The sequence below is a fragment of the Hyla sarda genome, chromosome 1, assembly GCF_029499605.1.
Source record: "Hyla sarda isolate aHylSar1 chromosome 1, aHylSar1.hap1, whole genome shotgun sequence".
In the NCBI taxonomy this organism is placed as follows: Eukaryota; Metazoa; Chordata; class Amphibia; order Anura; family Hylidae; genus Hyla; species Hyla sarda.
In genome coordinates this window covers 427,281,946-427,305,754 of record NC_079189.1, presented here as the reverse complement: position 1 = coordinate 427,305,754, position 23,809 = coordinate 427,281,946, and the positions used below count along the sequence as shown (strand labels likewise).

At 42.2% G+C, this 23,809-nt stretch overlaps 1 protein-coding gene across 4 annotated transcripts in view; it reads left to right on the top strand.

The window, feature by feature from the left end:
• The window catches only part of TTC28 (tetratricopeptide repeat domain 28), a 652,388-nt gene that overhangs the window by 598,373 nt on the left and 30,206 nt on the right, over window positions 1-23,809 (top strand). For all 4 annotated transcript variants that reach the window (XM_056529536.1, XM_056529528.1, XM_056529545.1 and 1 more), the window contains 2 exons: window positions 14,451-14,630; window positions 22,070-22,790. In XM_056529536.1, coding sequence (XP_056385511.1) covers window positions 14,451-14,630; window positions 22,070-22,790 — 901 coding nt within the window. The remainder of the gene's footprint in view (window positions 1-14,450; window positions 14,631-22,069; window positions 22,791-23,809) is intronic.

The window sequence follows — 23,809 nt, the reverse complement described above, 5'->3', positions numbered from 1 at the left end:
TTCGACTTTAGCTTATTGCCAAACAGTAATTTCTTTAATTTTCCAAAACTGTTGAGCTGGTCATATTGTTTTTAGTTTCGGATATAAACAGATCGTGTTTAAGAGCTTCAGAGACGCAGAAATGCAACGCCGGCAAATTGAAGTTTGCTACTGATAGACATAAAGCTTCTCTGGATAAAGCTGAGGTCCCAGGATCAAGTTATGTCTTGAGGTTTAGGGCAGCCTCAAGAAATGTCAGCTGCCTGGTAGAATAAGAAGCTATAATGGTGTAATAACAACAACACAACTGAGGGATAAACCCTCAGACTAATATCCCCAAACTAAGATACCTCCACTATGGACTCGGCTTTGTCAAGGACTCATAGGATAATGATAGCCTATGAGTCCTTGACAAAGCCGAGTCCATCGGTGAAACGTTGGACAGGCTAAGATTATGGTTTTAAATAGCAGAGTGCAATTCCGATAATACTCACAGTATAACTTATTACTGGAAACGCATCTCTCCACCAAATGACCGCCACGGTGAAACAGCAAAAGATACAGCGTGTCATATATAAATAGGGGGAGTGATGCTACTCCAGACATTATAATAATAGTGCAGTAGCGCAGTATCAGACACACTCTGTGTTTTTAATTTGTTTGCACACAATGGGTTTTATGCTCTATGGAGCTTAATAAAGTTATAACATAAGAAATAGTGGGGGTATCTTAGTTTGGGGATATTAATCTGAGGGTTTATCCCTCAGTTGTGTTGTCATATTTACCCCAGAGCCTCTGGGAGATAGTTTTTTTGCATAATGGTGTAATAGACATACAGCAGATGAATAATGTAAGCTGCACTGGTTGCTGAATACACATTGCTTTAAGCTTGTAGTGCACAGTGCGCATATGTGCCATTATGCTCATAGCCAAAGAATGACCAAAGGATGTTTTTTTGACATACAAGGATTGACATACAGGTGTCCAGTATACCTTGGCTCCAAATATATGAAAAATACAAAACTGACTCTATAGAGACCATTGGAAAATGTATGAATGTAGTAGTATGTATGGCGGCACACACAGTCCCATGCAGCTCTGTACTAGAAAGCACCGCATGGCAGAAATATTCTTCTTGGAGTTGTTCCTCTCAATGGGAGGGTTCCTAAAGGTGGAAAATGTCAACATTTTCTGCTATTATCATGTGGAATCCAACAGGAAAATAACTTCTGATTTCATACAGAATAATAAAAAAGTACAATGAGGCTACTAAAGAAGGCGATGGGTGCCCTATTACTGCTGTAAAAAGCGCTCCATGGTGTATTATTACAAATGACGGTAAACGCATAGTGTGATTGAGAGCTTACCATGAATGGTTGTGCTGACCATGCACAACACTGGGAAAAGTAGAACATACAAACTGGCGTCCTTCTGCAGCCCTACTGTCCACAAACAGAGCAGCAAGACACATTTTCCTCCAAGGAATGACAGGAAGCCAACATTCTGGGTTATCAATATATTTATGGTTGAAGCTTTGTGTTGAAGTCTACTCAGCGCCATTGGAGTCCTGTCATTCCTTAGAGGAAAATTAGATTAAATGCCACGTATCATTTTATGCAAATCAGTTTTCCTCCAGAGGAAAGAAAGCTGTCTCTCTAGTGCCACCTATTGGAGGTAGCTACCCTGTAAATTAATGTTTGACCAGTGGAAAACTATATATTTTTTTTCTAATCAGCCAAAATGATATATATATTTATATATATATATATATATATATATATATATATATATATATATATATACACACACACACACACACACACAGATTTGTAAATTACTTCTATGTAAAAATCTTAATCCTTCCAGTACTTATCAGCTGCTATATGCTCAAAAGAAGTTGTATCGTTCTTTTCTGTCTGACCACAGTGCTCTCTGCTGACACCTCTGTCCGTGTCAGGAACTGCCTAGAGAATGACCAAATACCCATCGCAAACCTCTCCTGCTCTGGACAGTTCCTGCTCAGCAGAGAGCACTGTGGTCAGACAGCAGTTAAGTATGAGATTGGCGATGACTGGCTGAGACCACACACACACACACCCCTCGGCTCTTGACACTGAACTCTACTATACACTCTATACACTGTGCTGAGCTGTGCTCTCACTTGCATTTCCTGACTTTTGTCTCTGCCAGGCTGCTGCAGGAGACAATCTGCAAGCAGGACTGCAGGCAGGACCCCTGGTGGCCAAAATTTTAGGGGTTAATTTAACACCAAAAATTACAAAATTGTATAAAGTAATTCAAATAGGCAAATCTATAGCACATTAATTTTTATTACTAATGATAGGTAGTATTTAAATCTGATTAGGGATTACCAGTCAAACTAGAATCTTCTCCTAAAGTAAGGTAGGTACTCATATGTAGAAAGCTGTTCCTGGGGTTCTAGAAGAGATCAAATTTGAATAGTTTTCCCAGGAAGCTTTGCCTGGTATATAAGACTCCCTACATCAGCTTAGCAGTCTCTCCAAGGAGACACATAACCCCACAGACCCATGTCAACAGCCTCTCACCCAGCCAGCACCCAGCTCTGTACTGACAAGGCACATGAGCACTAAAACCAAGGTCTGTGATTGACCACCGTTATTCTTTAATGAGCTGATTATCTGCTAATATAGTCACAGTGGCTTCAAACATGTGGTTTCTCCAATGGCTAGGTTAATTTAATGTAACCAATGAACTTTGTATTTTCTGTAATACTCTCTAAACATGTGATGATGGAAATCTGAATGCATCCTACATTGTCCTTGTGAATTATTCAACAACTAATTAATTCCTAGCGAGAATATTATGCTGACTGAAGTATGTGAAATTTTAGTCTAAGATCTGTCATTGGATTCCCTTTAAACACCAGCCGTTCTATGCTCAAATCTTTCCTACCCTCGGGAATCATTTTCAAAAGAGAGCTCTAAGGTGATAATATCTGGGAGACATATTTTCATAAAATGGTTTTATTTATTAAGCTTTTATCGCAAAGACAACCTTGACCAACATAATCAGATTTGGTCACATTTTTATGGTAGCTATAATCGATCATGTAATATACCAGGGCTGTACATCTTTCCACTCCTCCTTTAACTATAGGTCCTTAAAGGGGTACTCCGCCCCTGGCATCTTATCCCCTATCCAAAGGATAGGGGATAAGATGTTAGATAAATGCGGTCCCGCTGCTGGGGATCCCGGGGATCATGTAACATACCAGGGCTGTACATCTTTCCACTCTCCTCCTTTAACTATAGGTCCTTAAAGGGGTACTCCGCCCCTGGCATCTTATCCCCTATCCAAAGGATAGGGGATAAGATGTTAGATAAACGCGGTCCCGCTGCTGGGGACCCCAGGGATCGCCGATGCGGCACCCCGCCATCATTACTGCACAGAGCGAGTTCGCTCTGTGCGTAATGACGGGCGATACAGGGGTCGGAGCAGCGTGACATCATGGCTCCGCCCCTCATGACATCACGGCCCGTCCCCTTAATGCAAGTCTATGGCAGGCGGCGTGACGACCGCCACGCCCTCTTCTCATAGACTTGTATTGACGGGGGCAGGCAGTGATGTCACGAGGGGCGGAGCCGTGACGTAACGATGCTCCGGCCCCTGTATTGCCTGTCATTACGTGCAGAGTGATCTCGCTCTGCGCAGTAATGATAGCGAGGTGCTGCAGCAGCGATCCCCGGGGTCCCCAGCAGTGGGACCCCGGCGATCTGACATCTTATCCCCTATGCTTTGGATAGGGGATAAGATGTCTAGGGGAGGAGTACCCCTTTAACACTACAAGCAAAAAGAACTACTGCTTCATGTTACTGTGGTGGACCACCGGTGTATGGCGGGACCACGGGTGTAGCGGTGTAGGTGGTGGGATCAGATGCTATTAACCCCTAGTGTTCGTGACGCCAGAGTGGTTTTTGGTACCGGAACCACACGAACGGTATCTCTGCTATTCCAATGGCTAGTTAAGGAAAGGAGAGTCTACAACCAGTTATGGTTTAACGGAGGCTTTACTGAGTTTAAGACAGAAGGAATTATCTTCACAGCTAGGCCAGATTCCTAGAGAAGTAGCCAGGAACTCAGAAGACCTGGCAGCTTGTTGGGACCAATTATACTTGTAATAGACTTGAGACAATTATCTTGAGGCTTGACTATATGCAGAACTTGACTATTTGTAGTGACAGCAGACATAGACTTTTGACTTACTGGAATGACTGTAGCTTTGTGGCCTTCCAGGTAGCTGGTCACTTGCACTGAGTTCTCTGGTGTTTACTGTTCCTCAGCAAAGATCACAAGAGAATGAATTGTAATGGCCGCCCCTTTATATGGGGGGAGGGGGGGTGGGCTGGACTAAAGCCCATTAGTCAAGCTGTGGGTCATAGGTTAAGCTGGTGCTCTCTGGGAGAACATGTGACAACAAATCATGTGACTGCATAACATAACATGTGACAGACTTACAGGACCTTGAGACAATCTCTCACAGGTCCTCTGCTCTATCTATACATTAGGATCCTGTCTATACAATAAAGAAGTATATACAACATTCTGTAAATAACAGGGGGAGACCCTGCAGGGGAGTCCCCAGGTAACTGAGGGTCTCAATCTGACAGGGCCTAAAGGTAGTACAGGACCATGTCCTGTACTGGGACATTACATTACTAGTCAGCAAAGCAGAAGTTGTCAAAATGACACCCATTTCCCTTACATGGTACGGCCACTAATGGCTGAAGCTGACGCTGAAACATTTGTGGTATACTTTGGCACACCTGGAGAAAGGTATGCCAACTTATACCATGATGCACCTGAGCCATGCCCGTTCAGTACAATGGATTAAACTTACTCTACTGGTGACTGTGTTCAGTCAATTTTCAGTCATACACTGTAATTTTGTGGGACAGCAAAAAATAGGATTCCCAACATGCCTTATGCCCAGTGCCAGATCCAAAGTACAGCAAAAAAGGCTTCTGCATCATGCACCAAGGCTTAAAGGGGTACTCTGGTATGCTGCTCTGGACAGTTCCTAAAATGGACTGATGTGTCAGCAGAGAGCACTGTGGTCGTGACAGGAAAAGAGATTCAAAAAGAAAATTATTTCCTCTGTAGCATACAGCCGCTAAGAAGTACTGGAAGGATTAAGATTTTTTTTTTAGAAGAAGTGATTTACAAATCTAGAAAGAAAAAACTATGTAGATGTGTGCAGCTCACAACTATTACGCACCGAGGTCAAACGGGGCAAGCAACTATACCTTAATTGCTAGAAAAGGAAAACCAAAAAATACAGTGTAGCCCGGACCTTCTAGGTGAGTATAAAATGGATATACATGGATCGTGCTTCAATAATAATTATCATTTATTTGTAAAAATAAGATTTCGACACTTCTCACAGGGCCCTTGTGAGAAGAACATGCATATTAAAAGGCAACCTAACAATGTATTAGGCAATAGTATTAAAATTATAAACTTGGCATAGAGTAATAGAATAAAATAGCAGAGTAAGATCTGTACCATGCAAATATATTAGAAAGTTGCTCTTCTAGATGTTTAGGGTAAATATGTCCCTTTTAGATACAGTAGCAAACAGTCTGTGTTATTAGAAATTGTTACCGGTCTGTAAATTGTAGCTCAGGCGGTGGATATTGCTCCCGCAATGGCTGAGTGTCCGTGGTGTGCACAGTTCACTGTGCGGTGCTTCCAATTGTAAGCCTGGTCCAGTAGGGTCTGAGCGTGGTGGCAGTCGCTGTCGGATAAGGCGCTGGCAGGCGCCAAAGATCGTGGTGGTGTCCGGGGACTGCTGGCGCTGGCGTGTGCTAGAGTTGGTATTCCTCACCGCTTTATTAGTTGGTAGACAGGACCATATACTGGAGGGCTGGAAGTTCACCTCGTGGTGCCGGCGTCTGACGTCAGAGCCGGGATGGCTACACCAGGATAGTTGCACCGGGATGGATCTGAACTGCTGAACCGGGTAGGTAGCAGAGTGAGAGCGCTAATGATGGTACAGTTCATGAAGTGTAACTGGCCATAAAATTTAGGCACAGTTCAAGTACTACTATGCCAGTAGATAACGACTAGACGCGTTTCAGGGTTGTATAGTATAACCCTTTCCTCAGTAGTCATGACTACTGAGGAAAGGGTTATACTATACAACCCTGAAACGCGTCTAGTCGTTATCTACTGGCATAGTAGTACTTGAACTGTGCCTAAATTTTATGGCCAGTTACACTTCATGAACTGTACCATCATTAGCGCTCTCACTCTGCTACCTACCCGGTTCAGCAGTTCAGATCCATCCCGGTGCAACTATCCTGGTGTAGCCATCCCGGCTCTGACGTCAGACGCCGGCACCACGAAGTGAACTTCCAGCCCTCCAGTATATGGTCCTGTCTACCAACTAATAAAGCGGTGAGGAATACCAACTCTAGCGCACGCCAGCGCCAGCAGTCCCCGGACACCACCACGATCTTCGGCGCCTGCCAGCGCCTTATCCGACAGCGACTGCCACCACGCTCAGACCCTACTGGACCAGGCTTACAATTGGAAGCACCGCACAGTGAACTGTGCACACCACGGACACTCAGCCATTGCGGGAGCAATATCCACCGCCTGAGCTACAATTTACAGACCGGTAACAATTTCTAATAATACAGACTGTTTGCTACTGTATCTAAAAGGGACATATTTACCCTAAACATCTAGAAGAGCAACTTTCTAATATATTTGCATGGTACAGATCTTACTCTGCTATTTTATTCTATTACTCTATGCCAAGTTTATAATTTTAATACTATTGCCTAATACATTGTTAGGTTGCCTTTTAATATGCATGTTCTTCTCACAAGGGCCCTGTGAGAAGTGTCGAAATCTTATTTTTACAAATAAATGATAATTATTATTGAAGCACGATCCATGTATATCCATTTTATACTCACCTAGAAGGTCCGGGCTACACTGTATTTTTTGATTTACAAATCTGTTGAACTTTCTGGCACCAGTTGATTTAAACAAACAAAAAAAAAAAGTACCCCTTTAAGGTCTTACACATATGGTCGTATTATTGCTCCAAGTTGTACAAAGCAGTAATAGGAATTATTTTGCGTTGATAGATGCAACTGTGACTATAAAACGTAAATGTTTAATAGAGCATCTTAAAAGTGAGCCCCTAAGGAGGTTGTTGCATATATGTATATATATTTATTTATTTATATAACTTAATTGGGGGTGGACAAATGGAACTGTGTACCACATTTTTTCAGCTTGTTTTGCACCAAAATTCTGACTCATGGGCTATTCCATACATGATACGCCAAATATGTGCCAAACAAAGACAAAAAATGTGCCACATTTTTTAAAAGCAAATATATTAAATATATTATTCACATAAAGGCAGAACCACAGCAAAACTACTTGTCAGCATTTTGTTTATTCCTCCCTAATATGCTTTATGGTTCATTCCCCTCCTATTGAAGATCTGTGTTTGCTGTCAGTGGTTGGAAGCATGCCTGCTGAAAAATCTGTCCCAAACACATTGAACTGACACAGCTACATGGCTCAATACAAGACAAAGCTTGAATGCCGATTCAGTTCAATTCATTGCAACAGCAAGCAGCAAAGCTTTAATAACGAGTTATTCCTTTTATTATGTAATTAAATCTAAGGGTTATTTTCCTTAAACCAAAAATCCTGTTTAATTCCTATAACATGTAGTAGTTTTGTTCAATCCCTGGTTTTGTATAAAAATAATGGTCCAAATACTGACCAAGATACCATCTGTGAACCCAGCCTTAGGGTCTAATGACATGGCAGAATTTCCGCTTGCGGAATTCCGCCTCAAATTAAAGCCCATAGACTTCTATGGGATTCCGCACTCCCATTCACATTTCTGAATTTTCGCTTGCGGAATTCCGGAAGCGGAAATTCAGAAGTGTGAATGGGAGTGTGGAATCCCATAGAAGTCTATGGGCTTTAATTTGAGGCGGAATTCCGGAAGCAGAAATTCTGCCGTGTCATTAGACCCATAGGCTAGGTTAAGGCTAGGTTCACACTGTGGAATTTCTGGGCAGAATTTCTGCCAGAGATCGAGCCGACGGCTCTAGGACCAAGCAGACTGCATTGCTGCCCCCATAGACTGCAATGCATTTCTGGGTGGATCTTTTGGGAGACCTGCTCAGAAAGGCATTGCCATCTATGGGGACGGCAATGTAGTCCGCGCGGTCCTAGTGCTGCCAGCTTGATCTCCGGCAGAAATTCTGCCCAGAAATTCCACAGTGTGAACCTAGCCTAACACTACGGAATCTCCAGGCAGAAAATTTCCACCCGGAGATTCCGAGTGCGGCTAGAACCACACGGACACTGCAGTCTCCAATAGACTGAAACGTGTTCCGCGAGTATTTCCGCCTGAAGAATGAGAAACGCCATTCTTCAGGCGGACATTTTCAAGTGGATTTTCCGTTCTCAAATTCCGCTGCACAAATTCCATTCACTATAAAGTACATTTTAGTAAGCAGAATTTCTGCCTGCAATTTCAAAGTGGAATTGCAGGCAGAAGTTCCATAGTGTAAACCTAGCCTTAGGCTGATAGATTGCCCATTTTATGGTCTCTTGCTCATTATGTTATTTTATTTATTTCTTTCGTTTTTTTTAATTTATTTATTTTTATTTTAACCAAGATAAATGGAGAAAGAGAACAAATCCTTCCTTTGGCCTGCTGTATCTCTTCCTAAAGTACAGAGCAGAGACATTATATGCAGCAGTGTTATAATGAGGATTGTTACTGTATATTAAGCATTACTTTTAATGATATGCATGTTTCTTCCCTCAGCTCACATGATATTACTACTATAAATCTATCTTCCTGTTTACTTGAATATCCGCGCATTCTACTGGTATGAACACATGACTGCTGCTTGTTTTCCCCTTGCTCATTAATATTAATGTATTTGTTCGGTCTTCATTTTGGGGATTTTATTTTACTTAATGACTGTAAATGGAAGAGAAATGCAAATGTTCTTTGTTATTTCATTTGCCCTGCTCTTGCATGCAGCTTCCATAAACCATAACGCTAAACCTCAGGGGTTTCTTCTAAATTGGAACTGTGGTTAGGCAGTTGTCACTATGACTTACAGTAGCTGCTAAAAGTTACCTGGAGCTAATGCTTTGAGAGCACTAAGTCAAACGTAATATAGAAGGAAAATATTTCTGGAGAACACTTCCCGGTAGTGGGAAGATACTTCTTGTCAGCTCATACTGTGCAGGGAAAGGAAAGATTGAGCAAATGCTGGTAAATTTTGCTTCAGAGAATGCGAGCAAGTTCTCCATGGGCTTTGGTCTATGGATGCCTCCCTAAAGGAATCATTGGTTTTTGTAAACAATTTGTCAGAATGAAGTGAAGAGGTTTCTCATGAAGTCTCCCGAGGCAGCTTAATGCCAGCATGGCTGACCCTAAATCTCTGTTTCTAGCACATACGCTGATGTGAGCTTGGGTTGCAAAATGAGCACAAGTAGGAGATTCCAGTAAATTATGGACAATTCTTGGGAAAGCATCAGTACTGCACTAAATATGATGTGTTAGACTATCAAGCCAGGCTTATGTATGACTAGATATGCAATTGAATCTCAGGCTGCAGTTTCTTCCAAATATTCATCATAATTCTGGACACGAAAAGAGATTGCTTGCAACTGAAACATAGGTTGGAATGTCTGCTTCTGCAAATACATGTGTGTGAGTAGATGGATAGACAGATAGATAGACACACATAATAGATAGGTAGATCGATAGGAGAGGGATAGATAGATGATAGATAGATAGATAGATAGATAGATAGATAGGAGGTAGATATGAGATAGACAGCTAGATGATGGATAGATAGATAGATGATAGATAAATAGATATGATATGTAGATAGATGATAGATAGATACAGTGGGGATCAAAAGTTTGGGCACCCCAGGTAAAAATTTGTATTAATGTGCATAAAGAAGCCAAGGAAAGATGGAAAATCTCAAAAAGGCATCAAATTACAGATTAGACATTCTTATAATATGTCAACAAAAGTTAGATTTTATTTCCATCATTTACACTTTCAAAATAACAGAAAACAAAAAAATGGTGTCTGCAAAAGTTTGGGCACCCTGCAGAATTTATAGCATGCTCTGCCCACTTTGCAAAGCTGAGACCTGCCAGTGTCATGGATTGTTCTCAATCATCATCTGGGAAGACCAGGTGATGTCAATCTCAAAGGTTTTAAATGCCCAGACTCATCTGACCTTGCCCCAACAATCAGCACCATGGGTTCTTCTAAGCAGTTGTCTAGAAATCTGAAACTGAAAATAGTTGACGCTCACAAAGCTGGAGAAGGCTATAAGAAGATAGCAAAACGTTTTCAGATGTCAATATCCTCTGTTCGGAAAGTAATTAAGAAATGGCAGTCATCAGGAACAGTGGAAGTTAAAGCAAGATCTGGAAGACCGAGAAAAATATCAGACAGAACAGCTCGCAGGATTGTGAGAAAAACAATTCAAAACCCATGTTTGACTGCACAATCCCTCCAGAAAGATCTGGCAGACACTGGAGTTGTGGAACACTATTCCACTATAAAGAGATACTTGTAAAAATATGGTCTTCATGGAAGAGTCATCAGAAGAAAACCTCTTCTACGTCCTCACCACAAAAATCAGTGTTTAAACTTTGCAAATGAACATATAGACAAGCCTGAATGGCCGGAATGAGCAAAGGTACGTTTGGAGAAGAAGGGGAACAGAATTTAATGAAAAGAACCTCTGTCCAACTGTTAAGCATGGGGGTGGATCAATCATGCTTTGGGGTTGTATTGCAGCCAGTGGCACAGGGAACATCTCACGAGTAGAAGGAGAAATGGATTCAATAAAATTGCAGCAAATTTTGGATGCTAACTTGATGCCATCTGTGAAAAAGCTGAGGTTAAAGAGAGGATGGCTTCTACAAATGGATAATGATCCTAAACACACCTCGAAATCCATGGGGGACTACATCAAGAGGCGTAAACTGAAGTTTTTTCCATGGCCTTCACAATCTCCTGACCTCAACATAATTGAAAATCTATGGATAAACCTTAAAAGAGCAGTGCATGACAGACAGCCCAGAAATCTCAAAGAACTGGAAGACTTTTGTAAGGAAGAATGGGCAAAGATACCTCAAACAAGAATTGAAAGACTCTTGGCTGGCTACAAAAAGCGTTTACAAGCTGTGATACTTGCCAAAGGGAGCAGTACAAGATATTAACTCTGCAGGGTGCCCAAACTTTTGCAGACGTCATTTTTTTTGTTTTCTGTTATTTTGAAAGTGTAAATGATGGAAATAAAACCTAACTTTTGTTTAAATATTATAAGAATGTTTAATCTGTAATTTGATGCCTATTGGAGATTTTTCCATGTTCATGACAGATAGTGATCATAAAGTGCATATCATTCAGTGCAAAATCAGCATTTCATGTAATACATGCAATTGTGCAATAAAAATAAAAACCATAAAACTATTCACATATGCAGATTAAAATCAACCCGATTGACGGAGAGGGGGCATTGCACTTGCCAGAATGAGATTCAATACTTCAAGTAGCATAGGCAATCTCCCCCGCAGCACACAAAGTCCAAATAAGGTGAATGTTTATTTCATAAAAATTTTTTTTTTAAATGTGAATATTATTCCATTTTTTTTTATTGAATAGTATTGTCTTTTTTTATGGAATAGTATTCACCATTTTTAATGGAATAAAAGTCACCCTTTTTGGACTTTGTGTGCTGTGGAGAGATTCCTTCTGCTTCTAGTTATATACCGGTAGATTGATATATAGAAGCATGGATATATACGAGATGGATATATACAAGATGGATAAATATAAGATATGTCATACATATAAAAACAGCAAATACAGCCTTTCAGCAGAGGGTGCAGTGGATACCAGGTCCAGTGTCATAATGAGCAATCCTTTAAACGTATGTGATTTTATGAAAACTACTTTATGTACTGTGTATATTTACACTGTATGGCTTTTATGTTTTTTTTTTTTTTTGCTTTTTTAGATAAGTTTGTATGTAAACATGATTAATATATAAATCTAAGTGATGTCACTGATGTCTAGGAATGTGTTTAAAAACCCTGCACTGATCACTTGTTAGCACTTTAGACAGGTAGCAGGAGGCTACTGAAACGTCTGCTATCACTGTTTTATTAGATACATTTGGCGTGTTGGTGTGTGTTGATATAGGATGGATAGATATACAGATGTATCATGTACTGTACCATTCCTGAAATTAAGAGTACTATTTTTCTGTGTTGACTTGTAAGGCTAGGTTTCCACTTGGTTTTTTTTCTGGCAGTTTTTGGAATACTGCCACTGCAGTTTCTGAGCCAAAGTCAGAAGTGGATCCATAAGGGAGGAGAAGTATAAGTCCTTCCTTTATATGTCCTATTCCTTTTGAATACACTTCTAGCTTTGGCTCAAAAACTGCAGTGGCAGATATCCAAAAACTGCCAGAAAAAAAAACAAGTGGAAACCTAGCCTTACAGATTCTAGGGCATATCCAGTCTTGATAATTATCTGCATATTGTCTGCTGAACTAATTTATAATATCTATTTAAAAAAAACAAAAACAAAAAACTATTAGTTATAAATGTTTTGCCTTCAGAATTTCAGCAGCTATGTTACTATTTATTATTACTCATCCCCCCAATCCCCATTGGAGTATATAATCCAATTTCCATATTTCATCTCATGTTCTCAGATCATAGGGCCAGTTCCATTTTAAGCCTTTTAAAGTATCATTAGTGTTGTAGATGATGATTGAGAACCAAGAAAACCCATCCAAGCAAAGGGTGAAGCTGCCAAATGTCTGTAGATGTTCATGTGTATATTTCTGTAAGTGCTGTAAGGATATATAGTGTATATATAGGCTGTATATAGTGCTGTAAGGATACATTTAGACACGGTTATTCTTCATATAGCCATAACTGTATGCATATATGTGTACGTGGCTCTAGTGCTGTAAGGACACACTGTTAGACACTATTTTCCTTCATATAGCCATAACTGTATGTATATGTGTACGTGGCTCTAGTGCTGTAGGGACACACTGCTAGACACCATTCTTCATCATATAGCCATAACTGTATGTGTATATGTGTACGTGGCCCTAGTGCTGTAAGAAAACATTTAGCCACTGTGCTGCTTCATATAGCCATAACTGTATGTAGATGTTCATGTGTATATGGCTCTAGTGCTGTAAGGATACATTTAGACCCTGTTATTCTTCATATAGCCATAACTGTGTGTAGATGCTCATGTGTACGTGGCTCTAGTGCTGTAAGGACACACTGTTAGACACTATTTTCCTTCATATAGCCATAACTGTATGTATATATGTGTACGTGGCTCTAGTGCTGTAAGGACACACTGCTAGACACTATTTTCCTTCATATAGCCATAACTGTATGTATATGTGTACGTGGCTCTAGTGCTGTAGGGACACACTGCTAGACACCATTCTTCATCATATAGCCATAACTGTATGTGTATATGTGTACGTGGCTCTAGTGCTGTAAGAAAACATTTAGCCACTGTGCTGCTTCATATAGCCATAACTGTGTGTAGATGTTCATGTGTATATGGCTCTAGTGTTGTAAGGATACATTTAGACCCTGTTATTCTTCATATAGCCATAACTGTGTGTAGATGCTCATGTGTACGTGGCTCTAGTGCTGTAAGGACACACTGTTAGACACTATTTTCCTTCATATAGCCATAACTGTATGTATATATGTGTACGTGGCTCTAGTGCTGTAAGAACACACTGCTAGACACTATTTTCCTTCATATAGCCATAACTGTATGTATATGTGTACCTGGCTCTAGTACTGTTAGCCACTGTGCTGCTTCATATGGCCATAACTGTATGTAGATGTTCATGTGTACGTGGCCTTAGTACTGTAAGAAAACATTTAGCCACTGCAATGCTTCATATAGCCATAACTGTATATAGATGTTCATGTGTACGTGGCCTTAGTGCTCTAAGGATACATTTAGCCACTATGCTGCTTCATATAGCCATAACTGTGTGTAAATATGTATATGTGTACATGGCTCTAGTACTGTTAGCCACTGTGCTGCTTCATATAGCCATAACTGTATATAGATGTTCATGTGTATGTGGCCTTAGTGCTCTAAGTATACATTTAGCCACTGTGCTGCTTCAAAAAGTCCTAAGTGAAATAAAGGACTAAAATAATTGTCGTTTACCCAGTAATTGTATCTACGTGTCCTTCTGTAACTCCCAAGGTCAGACTTCTAAGGCAATTACCAAGTATTTAATATGTTGTAACTTTTATTAAAATGTTCTATTTATGTGATGACATGAGATACCATCTGCTGGAGTTATAGGATGTTTTATATTTCATCTCTACAGGGACTTATGCATTCCAGCGGACCTGTGGGGAGACACCGCCAGCTGGTCCTGGTACTAGAGGGGGAGCTGTACCTTATTCCATTTGCTCTCTTAAAAGGCAGCTCATCTAATGAGTATCTTTATGAACGCTTCAGTCTTATTGCTGTCCCCTCCATCCGATCGCTGAACATAAACTCCAAGGTAAGGGGAAAGAAGATTAGTATCCTCAGTTGACGGTAATTTGCTGACACATTTATAATACTTTCCTGCCGTGTATGAACGACAGCATTTATGGACTGTATAACATGGAAAAAATATTGCCACCTGTGGCGGCCAGATGGATGTTGTTATTGTAAGGTGTCTTAGTACAGCATCTTTTCTACAGTCTTCATCTGCTGTGTGCACCCTATGTATCAGTCATCATTTCCCAGCAGCAGATGAGTGTACTTATCTTGATGGGGGCAGTGACCTGGAGACTGGGCTGAATGTGCAAGGGGCAAGTTATAATGTGAGGATTAGCTGTAATACAAAGGAGCGCTTATCAAAACAATACACCGTGAAGATGTCAATGGCTGGGTGCATTATTTTCTAATACAACTTATACAAGTCAAGTAAAAGGACTCCATTATACTTTATTGTTTTATTATTTGGTTGTTAAAGGGGTACTCTGCTGCTCAGCGTTTGGAACAAACTGTTCTGAACGATGGAGCCGGCACGGGAGCTCGTGATGTCATAGCCCCGCCCCCTCATGTCACGCCCCACCCCCTCAATGCAAGTCTATGGGAGGGGGCGTTACGGCTGTCACACCCCCTCCCATAGACTTGCATTGAGGGGCCGGGATGTGAAGTCATGAGGGGCGGGGCTATGACATCACGAGCTCCCGGCATCGGCGCCAGCATTCTGAACAGTTTGTTCCAAACGCTGAGCCGCGGAGTATTCCTTTAAAGTTGTTGACTTTTGTAGTAAAGTGCATGTCCTTTGCGACACTATGCTTACATGTGTTGAAAACACTGCAGATAGTTTCCTATTGTAGTTGATTGGTAAAATCTGCAGCATATCTGCCACATGTGATGTGAACATACCCTTTAGACTGGATTCATATCCACATTCTTTCAGCCAAATATAGGCATGTATACAAAAAGTATAAGTTGTTCCCTTAGGCTAAGTTTCCACTTGGTTGTTTTGTGCCCCAAAAAAATGCAAGAAAAAAAAGCTCCAAAAAACACCACAGCATTTTCCTGTGTTAGGCGTTTTTTTGCCTTTGAGTGGAAATAGCATTTTGGAAATGTTTTCTAAATTTGTTGGGTACCAAAAAAGAAAAAAGAAAAAAGGATGCAGCAGTGATGGGAAAAAAATATATTTAATGAAATTTATATTTTTTATAACAACATTTTAATCGATTTTTAAACAGGGATCAATTTATGTGGGCAGGTAGAGCACATTTTTAGGTGGTACTACTACTCCCAGCATGGAACACACTGTTCCATGATGGGAGTAGTAGTTCTTGTACTAATAGACAGATCGCCCTGGGTGTCACTCCCGACAACTGATGCAATCATTCATAATATAGCAGAGATGCAGAGCGACTCTATACATCGCTCACATCTCTGCTCTGTAATCCGGGCAGGCCAGTGATGTGAATAGAATTTCAATATTTTCCGCCTAGAGTGGGGATTGGCCAGAGGGTGGCAGCCAATCACCGCTCTCAGCAATTTCCCCTCCCCCCCCCCCAGATTAATTTCCCCCGTCACATTTGGGACATCTGTGTCCCGAAAAATCTTTTCGGGACACAAAGATGTGCCGGTTACCTTTTTGCGGCCCCCACTTTTACTTTAAAAATGCAGGGGCCGCCGGGAGGTAACGCACACAGGGAAGTCACTGACGTGCGTGCGCCCATAGAAACAGAGCAGAGCGGAGCAGCTAAGAGGAGGATGCACACATGGTAAGTTACCAGCTGCACGTCATCTTTGCTGCCCCGACCACCGCTTCTCCGGTCCCATGAACCCTGACCAGAGGAGCGGTGGTTGGAGAACTGAAGTGGGGCAGTACACAGACATACAGCCTCCAGACATACATTGTATATGGCTGAAGGCTGTATATCTGTAGGGGCCTGTGGGGGAACTATGCTGACAACCTAATGTGGGGGGAACTATGCTGACAACCTAATGAGGGGGGGAACTATGCTGACAACCTTATGAGGGGGAATTATGCTGACAACCTAATGTGGGGGGAACTATGCTGACAACCTAATGTGGGGGGCAACTATGCTCACAACCTAATGTGGAGGAAACTATGCTGACATACTAATGTGGCGGGAACTACGCTGACAACCTACTGTGGGGGTAACTATGCTGACAACCTAGTGTGGGGGAACTATACTGCCAACCTAATGTGGGGGGGGAACTATACTGGCAACCTAATGTGGGGGGAACTATACTGCCAAACTAATGTGGGGGAACTATGCTGCCAATCTAATGTTGGGGAACCATGCTGACAACCTAATGTTGGGGAACTATACTGCCAACCTAATGTGTGGGAACTATATTGCCAACCTAATGTTGGGGAACTATGCTGCCAACCTAATGTTGGGGAACTATACGGCCAACCTAATGTGGTGGGGAACTAAGCTGACAACCTAATGTGGGGGTAACTATGCTTACAACCTAATGTGGGGGAACTATACTGCCAACCTAATGTGGGGGGAACTATACTGCCAACCTAATGTGGGGGGAACTATGCTGCCAACCTAATGTTGGGGGAACTATGCTGCCTACCTAGTGTGGGGGGAACTATGCTGCCAACCTAATGTGTGGGTAACTATGCTGCCAACCTAATGTGGGGGAACTATACTGCCAACCTAATGTGGGGGAACTATACTGCCAACCTAATGTTGGGGAACTATGCTGACAACCTAATGTTGGGGAACTATACTGCTAACCTAATGTGGGGGGGGGACTATACTGCCAACCTAATGTGGGAGGAACTATACTGCCAACCTAATGTGGGGGGAACTATACAGCCAACCTAATGTGGGGGAACTATACTGCCAACCTAATGTTGGGGTACTATGCTGACAATCTAATTTGGGGGAACTATGCTGCCAACCTAATGTGGGGGGAACTATACAGCCAACCTAATGTGGGGGGAACTATACTGCCAACCTAATGTTGGGGTACTATGCTGACAATCTAATGTGGGGGAACTATGCTGCCAACCTAATGTGGGGGAACCATGCTGACAACCGAAAGTGGGGGTAACAATACTGCCAACCTAATGTGGGGGAACTATGCTGACAACCTAATGTGGGGAGGAACTATGCTGCCTACCTAATGTGGGGGGAACTATGCTGACAACCTAATGTGGGGGGGGGAACTATGCTGACAACCTAATGTGGGGGGAACTATGCTGACAACCTAATGTGGGGGGAACTATGTCGACAACCTAATGTGGGGGAACTATGCCGCCTACCTAGTGTATGGGAACTATGCTGCCTACCTAGTGTGGGGGGAACTATGCTGCCAACCTAATGTGTGGGTAACTATGCTGCCAACCTAATGTGGGGGAACTATACTGCCAACCTAATGTGGGGGAACTATACTGCCAACCTAATGTTGGGGTACTATGCTGACAACCTAATGTTGGGGAACTATACTGCTAACCTAATGTGGGGGGGGGGGTCTATACTGCCAACCTAATGTGGGAGGAACTATACTGCCAACCTAATGTGGGGGGAACTATACAGCCAACCTAATGTGGGGGAACTATACTGCCAACCTAATGTTGGGGTACTATGCTGACAATCTAATTTGGGGGAACTATGCTGCCAACCTAATGTGGGGGGAACTATACAGCCAACCTAATGTGGGGGGAACTATACTGCCAACCTAATGTTGGGGTACTATGCTGACAATCTAATGTGGGGGAACTATGCTGCCAACCTAATGTGGGGGAACCATGCTGACAACCGAAAGTGGGGGTAACAATACTGCCAACCTAATGTGGGGGAACTATGCTGACAACCTAATGTGGGGAGGAACTATGCTGCCTACCTAATGTGGGGGGAACTATGCTGACAACCTAATGTGGGGGGGGGGGAAGTATGCTGACAACCTAATGTGGGGGGAACTATGTCGACAACCTAATGTGAGGGAACTATGCCGCCTACCTAGTGTATGGGAACTATGCTGCCTACCTAGTGTGGGGGAACTATGCTGCCTACTTAGTGTGGGGGAGCTATGCTGCCTACTTAGTGTGGGGGAGCTATGCTGCCTACCTAGTGTGGGGGAACTTTGCTGCCTACCTAGTGTGGGGGGAACTATGCTGCCTACCTAGTGTGGGGGGAACTATGCTGCCAACCTAATGTGTGGGTAACTATGCTGCCAACCTAATGTGGGGGAACTATACTGCCAACCTAATGTTGGGGAACTATGCTGACAACCTAATGTTGGGGAACTATACTGCCAACCTAATGTGGGGGGGGGGGGACTATACTGCCAACCTAATGTGGGAGGAACTATACTGCCAACCTAATGTGGGGGGAACTATACAGCCAACCTAATGTGGGGGAACTATACTGCCAACCTAATGTTGGGGTACTATGCTGACAATTTAATTTGGGGGAACTATGCTGCCAACCTAATGTGGGGGAACTATGCTGACAACCGAAAGTGGGGGTAACAATAATCCCAACCTAATGTGGGGGAACTATGCTGACAACCGAAAGTGGGGGTAACAATACTGCCAACCTAATGTGGGGGGACTATGCTGACAACCTAATGTGGGGAGGAACTATGCTGCCTACCTAATGTGGGGGGAACTATGCTGACAACCTAATGTGGGGGGGAAACTATGCTGACAACCTAATGTGGGGGGAACTATACCGACAACCAAACTGGGGGAACTATTCCGCCTACCTAGTGTGGGGGAACTATGCTGCCTACTTAGTGTGGGGGAGCTATGCTGCCTACTTAGTGTTGGGGGAACTATGCTGCCTACTTAGTGTGGGGGAACTATGCTGCCTACTTAGTGTGGGGGAGCTATGCTGCCTACCTAGTGTGGGGGAACTTTGCTGCCTACCTAGTTTGGGGGAACTTTGCTGCCTACCTAGTGTGGGGGGAACTATGCTGCCTATCTAGTGTGGGGGGAACTATGCTGCCTACCTAGTGTGGAGGAACTATGCTGCCTACCTAGTGTGGGGGAACTATGCTGCCTACCTAGTGTGGGGGGGAACTATGCTGCCTACCTAGTGTGGGGGAACTATGCTGCCTACCTAGTGTGGGGGAACTATGCTGCCTACCTAGTGTGGGAGAACTATGCTGCATACTTAAAGGGGTACTCCACTGCCCCAGCGTTCGGCACATTTTGTTTCGAACTCTGGGTGTGGGCTACAGGGGTTGTGACATCACAGCTACGCCCCTTGTGATATCACGCTATGCCCCCTTAATGCACAATACTCTGATAGTGCCCTTCCAGAGACTAGCCTCCGGGTCTGCCCCTGCTTCTGACACCTGTTGCGATCTGTCTATTAATGCAGGTACTACAGCTCCCAGCATGGATCAGAGTGTGCTCCATGTTGGGAGTAGTAGTAGTACCTGCAGTTAAGGAAAGATCACAGCGGGTGTCACTCCTGACACCCGTTGTGATCCTCCTGAATAATGTATAGATGTGGGTGCCCAGCCTCTCTTCTATAGTCCCCTGCACTGATATATATATATATATATATATATATATATACCTATTCATATTTCCCACAGAGAGTTGTGATTGTCTGGAACCATCTGTCCAATCACAGCTCTCTGCGGGAAATATGAATAGGTGTATATATACGTCAGTGCAGGGGACAATAGAAGAGCATCCGGTCGCATTTATTCATTATACAGGAGGATCACAACAGGTGTCAGGAGTGATACCCGGGGCGATCTGTCAATTAGTATAGGTACTACTGCTCCCATCATGGAACAGTGTTGTCCATGCGGGGAGTAGTAGTACTACCTAAAAAATTCAAAAAATAATAAAGGGGGAAAAAAGTGAAAAACACACACTACATTTTTATAACTGTCAGCTACATTTTTAGTGCCCTGCCCGCCTGTTTAAAAATTTATAAAAATGTCGTTATGAAAAAGATCTTTTTTATATATATTTTTTTTAATGGTACCCTATGAAATTTTATTTAAAAAAATGTATCTCCATCACTTTTTTGGACCGCTAAAAGTCCAAAAAAGAATAAAAACCTCCTGCATAAATGCAAATGTTAAAACCCACGTCTTTTTCTTGGCGTTTTTTTACTCCCATAGACCTCTATGGGAGAAAAACTACACAATTTCAGGAAAAACGCTAAAAAAAAGGGAAAAAGGGAAAACAGGGGGGAAAAAAACTGTGGAAACTTAGCCTTAAATGTCTTTTTATTAATTCCTGTTAGCTGTTTGAAAAATAAAACTGCACCAAAACTGATTTAAGACTGCAAGTGTGAATCGAGCCAATAAGAAACCTTACCATGATGTTATGAACAGTGGGACCGGATTGTATCAGTATCAGCAAAATGTATTACTTACATAATGACTGTATGCACTTGAATTTATGGAAATATAATAACACTACTATGGGGAAGTGCAAAAGTTGCAATACATGCACTGTCAATAGAAAGTACAACATTTACACAAAATTGTGCCGATGTTTCAAAAATGTTTCGAAAATGTAAAAAAAACTCTTTTTTTTTTTTTTTTTTTTTTTTTTTTTGGGGGGGGGACGGACCTGACTTGCATTTGGCCCTTGGTGGCCCTTACTGTGGTTTACACAGGCTGCTTACAGATGTACTGCTATATAAATCTACTAAAACCTATCATTTCCCCTGGTTAAGCTTGATCAATATTTGTCTTATTTCAGCTGTAATATATAAGTATTGTGCATGAGCCCTTCCACAATAAACCTAAACAGATTCTGAATATGTTTGTGCATGGAAACCTTGAGGCTAGGCTTCCGAACATGGATTTTTTGGAAAACTACCACTGCAGTTTTCAAGCCAAAGTCAGAAGTGGATCCAAGAAGGAGAAGAAGAATACATCCATTCTTTATATTTCCCATTACCTTTGAATACACTTCTGGCTTTGACTCAAACATTATAGTGACAGTTTTCCAAAAGAAAAAAAAAAACCTGTGTGGAAACCTAGCCTTACAGTATGTTCATCTGCATTATGAAATGAGTTCTGATGGGGTCTGCCCTAGGTTAACATGCTCAAGAAAGAGGTAATTTTAGAAAGAGAAATCCATTTACATAGCTTGGCAGTAGTGCGAAGATACTTCTTGTCAGCTCACTGTTAAGCAGTGTCCGCAGATTTATACTTTAGGGGAAGCCCCCGATGTGTATGTCCAAAGCATATTTATGATGGATGCCTCTTAGTGGCATCTCTCATACATAGGGTCCCACAGAAAAAAGGACATATGCCTCATGTTTTGGTGCATCCAGGTCAATGAAATAGTGTGGACCAATGGAGGCCAAAATTACACACATTTGGCCTCCGGCAAGTATATGGGGGTCTACTGATCCATTTAACCTATTCCCGTGCTTACATTAAGCAGAGCCTGCTGTACATTGCTTAAGCACTGTGTAAAAGGAGCCTAACTTTGTGTATTTATTTTTCCAGTCTCACTTGCGAAAAAATGCTCCCATATACTCAAGTTCTACCTCGATGGCAGCTGTCATAGGAAACCCTAAACTTCCTCCGTCAGTGATGGATAGATGGCTGTGGGGTCCAATGCCCTCAGCAGAAGAAGAAGCCTACATGGTGGCTGAATTGTTGGGATGTCAACCTCTAGTTGGCAGTTTAGCTACCAAGGACAAAGTTATGAGTGCACTCACACAAGCTGAATGCGTCCACTTTGCCACCCACATCTCATGGAAACTTGCAGCTCTGATACTAACCCCTAACAGTGAGAACAACTCTGGAACAAACAAAAGCACCTTTGGCAACACCTATACTATTCCGGAGTCTTTACAAATGCAGGACGATGCCAGTGATGTAGAGAGCATATCAGACTGTCCACCTCTCCAAGAATTCCTGTTGACAGCGGCAGATGTCCTGGATCTTCGGCTCCCTGTTAAATTAGTAGTTCTTGGATCTTACCAGGAATCCAGCAACAAAGTTACGGCAGATGGAGTTATTGGCTTAACACGAGCCTTCCTGGCCGCTGGGGCCCAATGTGTCCTTGTATCTCTCTGGCCTGTTCCGGTTGCAGCTTCAAAAATGTTTGTTCATGCTTTTTACTCGTCACTTTTAAATGGAATGAAGGCAAGTGCTTCCCTCTCCGAGGCAATGAAAACAGTGCAGAGCAGCCAGCAATACTCCCATCCATCAAACTGGGCAGGTATGATAATTACTTTCTGTCTACACTGTACATCATTTTTATTGGATACAGCTGCTATTCATATCATTTGTAACTGTGCCTCGCTACCTGACATTATATCTGCAGTATATCTTTAATTGTCATTACTTTTCTGATTGTTGTAGCAGGAACTTTATCAGTTTACTACCTGGAAGAAAATCTGATAATAATCTAGCCAGTTAAGGAAAAATTTTCTTTGTTAATGCACAAACCGATTTAAGAAATTATTCTGTCATCAGCCTCTATACATTTAGAAACTTAAATAGAGCAAGTTTATTTCAGCTAAATGGATAGATGATCGGCCCAAATATTAATATACAAGACTATTCCTTTAATACAAATACAGGTGAAAAAATATAACATTTGTGGTCAGACGCTGGACTAGACTAAGATGGACAACCTTTAAAGGGGTATTCCAGGATTTTTTTTTATTTGACTATGCTATAGGGGCTGTAAAGTTAGTGTAATTCATAATATAGTGTCTGTGCCTGTGTGTGACTGTTTTCTCCCAATTCTTATGTGATTTTCACCCCAATATTTATTTTTAACCGCATACAAAATGACTGTTGTCTCAGATTTTTCCCAGGTTGCAATGCGGCCGAGACCTGACATCACTAGTCAAGCTGATGACAGGGAGCCTGTCTGCTTCAATGGGTGGAGGGATCGCTTGGTGGGAGAGAAATCAATCTGCAACTAATGCAACAGCTGTAGGCACCCTGATTGAAAACCACAGGTCTTTTGAATGGATGCAGCTCATTTATGTTTCAATGGGTGGGGTGGCTGATGTGTGGGAGGGAGGAAAATGGAATTATGGGATTTGTAGGCAAAGAAGAAAACTCACAAAGGAAATACCAGTTCACAAAAAGCTAGCCACAGTGTTTTGGTAATCTCATAGCATAGCCATTTAGCCCCAAGACAAGCGCAGATCCTTCCTAAGCATGTCCATTACTGTCTGCCAGGTATGTACTAAAATCACCTTATGGTGGATAACCCCTTTAAGG